Source organism: Trematomus bernacchii, unplaced genomic scaffold, assembly GCF_902827165.1.
Source record: "Trematomus bernacchii unplaced genomic scaffold, fTreBer1.1, whole genome shotgun sequence".
In the NCBI taxonomy this organism is placed as follows: Eukaryota; Metazoa; Chordata; class Actinopteri; order Perciformes; family Nototheniidae; genus Trematomus; species Trematomus bernacchii.
Window position 1 is genome coordinate 8972710 of NW_022987689.1, and position 4336 is coordinate 8977045.

At 41.1% G+C, this 4336-nt stretch overlaps 1 protein-coding gene across 1 annotated transcript; it reads left to right on the forward strand.

Annotated features, from left to right (window-relative positions):
* The first annotated feature begins 506 nt into the window (after positions 1-506).
* Positions 507-2250, forward strand: LOC117488594. The gene is made up of 2 exons (XM_034137592.1): positions 507-1208; positions 1390-2250. Exons 1-2 carry the CDS (start codon positions 507-509, stop codon positions 2248-2250), a joined length of 1563 nt encoding a protein of 520 aa, XP_033993483.1.
* The last annotated feature ends 2086 nt before the right edge of the window (positions 2251-4336 follow it).

The following is a 4336-nucleotide window of genomic DNA, read 5'->3' on the forward strand; positions in this document are numbered from 1 at the left end:
CCCGTGCAACTGTGTGTTGGAACATAAAAGAAAATCGACGGTGACGACCCACTTCGGTTCATTAAAACATTCTAAAATGCTTTCTGCTGCTGCGGCCAAGAAAATAAAACAACTCACGTTCACCGAGGCATCAACCTCCAAAACCGTTTCGAGGGCCACAAGAAACGAGGTGAGTAGCCTACAAGATTGAAGCTGGTCAGATAACGAACGGGTAAATGAAAACAGAATGAGGCGGAGGTGTGTGTGTGTGTGTGTGTGTGTGTGTGTGTGTGTGTGTATGTGTGTGTGTGTGCGCCCAATTGCTTTTACAATAAATAAACATTGAATGTGTTTAATTGAATAGTAAAGGGGTTTAACGGTAGTGGCAGGTTGTGTGTGAGAGAGAATAAATAAGACAGCCCAATATTTAAAAAAAAAATCTATTCTTTTTTTGGTAGATTTGTGAGACCTGGGTCGCCACCTGCACTGCTGTCAACATTCCACTGTCTAAGAGCGACCATCCTGCAATGAGGAAATTCCTGAATGAAAAAGTAATCAATGGTGGAGCCATTCCAGGATTTCACCAACTTCAAGAGAAATACTTGGGAGTAGTATATGAGAAGGAAAAAGAACAGTTGAAGACACTTCTTGCAGGAAAACCTGTTGCTGTGATATTTGATGAGACTCCAGATGTAGAGGGCAGATGCGTGCTGAACATCCTGCTTGCACCACTCAAGAAGGATCATTCTGGTCGGATCTTGGCCTACCTTGCAGACACCGTGTTCCTTGAGCAGTGCAATCACTCCACTGTATCTGTGGCTGTCGTGAAGTGCCTACAAGAATACAGCATTCAAAATGAGGATGTGATTGTGTTTGACACAGATAATGCAGCCTACATGAAGAAGGCATTCAAATCTGCTCTGCAGGCGCTGTACCCCAACTCACTGCACATCACGTGCATGGCACACATAATGAACCTCATCGGTAATGCCTTCCGCAAACCTTTTATTCAGTTGAACAGCTTCATGATGAGTTTCTCCCAGATGTTCTACAATGCTGGATCACGCAAGAGAAGATATCTCTGCTTCATGACAAACAAGCTGGCAAGAAAAAAGGTGACCATGCCTCCAAACCCCTGTGCAACACGGTGGAACTCCTGGTTCTTTGCAGTACAATACCACAGAGAATACTTTGGACTGTACAAGGAGTTCATCGAGATGGAAACACAGGTAAATAAATGTGTAACTTCACATAACAGTAATTATCCCTTTCTCCACCAATTAGGCCCCTTACACGTACACACACAAACATGAATGTGTTCATTATATAAACGTAAAATGTAGTAACATTTAAGCCTTACTGTATGTTTGACCTAATCACTTTCTTTCTCTTTGTGATTTTTATTCACAGGTGTGTGGCAGAAGTGTACCACATTCTGTGGAGAGACTCCAGGACATGCTTCAAGACCCAAACCTGACTCAGTCCCTGAATGTGCAGATCAATATCATGGCTGACAAGTGCAAACACATCCTCAATCTACTAGACATCTTCGAGAGCAGACGCCCAGTGACGACAAAGATCTTCAATTATCTGGAGGATCTGCAGGTGGTCATTGCTGCCAACAAAGAGATGCAGTATGAGGTATGTGAGGAATACTTCAAGGAGTTTGACCTGCCACACCGCACGAAGACCGAGATCCTCCGCACAGTTGGCGAGGCATACGTCAATGCTGAAGAAAAGCTCACCAAGTACATGTCAGATGGGCAGCCAGCCATAGAGTTTCTCCAGGAGGTCAGGGTGTTTGATCCTCGTCACATCGCATTCCTAGATGACTCTGTAGAAAGCTACAAGGCCATTCCAGGTTTCACTCACGTGCCAAGACATGAATTTGATTCTTATTTCACAGCCCTGGGTCCAGCAGCACTCAGAGTTGCACTGTCTGGCGTGGTGGATTTGGATGTGTTCTGGGATGGCGTACAGGAGAGACTTCCTGTACGGTCTTCCTTGGCCCACCGATACAAAGATGCTGTCTCCAACTCAGCCGATGCTGAACGAAGCAACAGCATCTACAAGCTGGTGTTGTCCAGCCGAAGGAGATCAACGACCAACCAAAACCTCAAAGCCTTGGTCTTCTTATGCCATAACCAACGGATCCTCAGTGGAGCGTTTGAGAGGGACGAGAAGGAAAAGGGAAAGGTGATAGAGGGGGAGGATATGGAGGAGTGGGAGGACATGGATAGTGAGGGAGAGGGGATGGAGGATGATGAATGATTGGACAGTGACACAGACTATGCAGTCGTTTTCAAACACAGTGGACTCTCATTTAATGCAGGAATTAATACAACTTGAGAGTTGTAAGATTGCTCTTGAAAAAATGTTGGTAATCTGTGTTCATTTTTCATACACTGAACTATTGTTAATGCATTCAGTAGTTAATACAACTTTTAAGTTGTAAAATTGCACTATTTCTTGTGTGTGTTACAGTTGTGAGAGATTATTGCACTTTGTTTTGTTTTCTTATTGCATAGCAATACAGTATTGTGTTACCTACGTTTTATAGAACCATTCAATGGTCAAGTAGGTTTGCCTCATTGAGAGATATGTTATTTTCAAAATCCTGTGATTTTGGCGAGTTGATGTTCAACAGTTACTCAGTTTCTGTCTTTCTGTCTTTGTAAATATTATTGTAGCATAACAGATGGTCTGTTCTACCTCACTTTTATAAAGCAGGAAGCATTTATTTTATTTTTTGAAAATGTTGTGACTCAGGAATGTTTAAGCCATGCTTAAGAAAATAATAAAAAAGAACTAAAACATTACCAGCACTTTCTGTGATGTAGCTTGCTTCTAGTATGCTTGTTTATCATAGGAACTCTTTAAAAGGGCTTCCTTTCATTCAGTAGTAGCCTAGTAACAGGGTGTGGGAGAAGAATCACCTTTTTTCCGCCTCCCGCATATTTCGCAACTTTTCGCATATTTCGCACATTTCCGCATATTTCGCAACTTCTCCGCATATTTCGCATAAAAACCCTGCATGTTTAATCGCATAATCAAGGATTTTAGCCCGCATAATCAAGGATTTTAGCCCGCATAATCAAGGATTTTAGCCCGCGTTTTTCTGGAGGGTCTAATTATACTGGGCTACAATTGTGAGATTTTAAGGACTTTAAACCTACCTGTTTAAGAACACGAAGAGACAGAAGATGTTTCTTTGTGTTGAGCTTGACTGCAGTGTTTATTCTGCAGCGCCTGCCTTTATAGTGTTTGGTTCCACCCGAGCGCTATCGCCCTCTAGTGATCAGTCTGCATATCGCACAATATAGTTACAATGAAATTGGTATTTTAATTATTTTTTAAGACTCATATAAATAAATAAATATGAGGGGGTGAAACTTTGTCGACTCTGTTGCTAAGCTTTAATAATAATACAATTTTTGTTTTTAATCCAGTTTCTACGTGGTCCAAAAAGTGTGATTTGACCCCAAAATCATTTATACAGTATAGGGCAAGTGAAAGAGATTTTATAGCAAATAAATGATATTCTCAAGCCATCAGTGGCGGCCCTCTTGAAAAATGGTGGAAAACACAGGGGCAGCAGGTGAACATAATGAGACCATCAGGCACAGGAGGTAAATCACAGGAAGTAAGACACCAAGAGAAAATAAATGTCAAAATAAAACAGGAAAACAGACAGACTGTGATACATTTTCCCTTTGGCATGATTTACAAGCATTTGCCTTGAAAACATCACTAGTTACTTTTAGAATATAGCAGATTTAGAATATCAGCATTTTATCAACAAATATAAACATTTTATGAACGAATCAAATATACTGTATGATTCATTACTATCAGCAGTATATTAAGTAATCATCTCAATGGACTGATACAGCAATTGATCTTGGCTTTATTAAAATGTCAGATTTCAGTTATGGAAATATATGCTAATTAGCACACATTCAATGAGCTAATGCCTTATTTGAATATTCAAGAAATAATTGTCTAATTGTAAATGATCCACTGGGTTAGCTTTTTGGTGAGATGTATTCTTTAAACCTTACTATATTCACCTGTAATGTCTTCCCTCAAACATGATTAGTCACTTTTTAAACAGTTTTAACATTAAAGAAAAGGATTAAAGAAAAGGATTTCCTTTTGGCTGCATCCCAATGCCTATAGCATGAGCATTCTATGGTTGGTAGGCTTGGTGAAGGTGGCTTTCTGCCTCGACCTTTTACAGCACCCTGCCGCCCAGACCTCGCTGCTTTCCGTAGCGAGCTGTCCTCAGTGCCAGGGGGCTGAGGTGGTGTCCTCAAACCACCCGACCGTCTTTAAACATGGAGACCCTCTCGTTAAG

Bases quoted from the DNA above. Each gene is read 5' to 3' on its own strand.
- LOC117488594 (XM_034137592.1), top strand. From the start codon at position 507: ATGAGGAAATTCCTGAATGAAAAAGTAATCAATGGTGGAGCCATTCCA. The intron at 1,209-1,389 runs GTAAATAAATGT...TTTTATTCACAG, and splicing joins TCATCGAGATGGAAACACAG to GTGTGTGGCAGAAGTGTACC.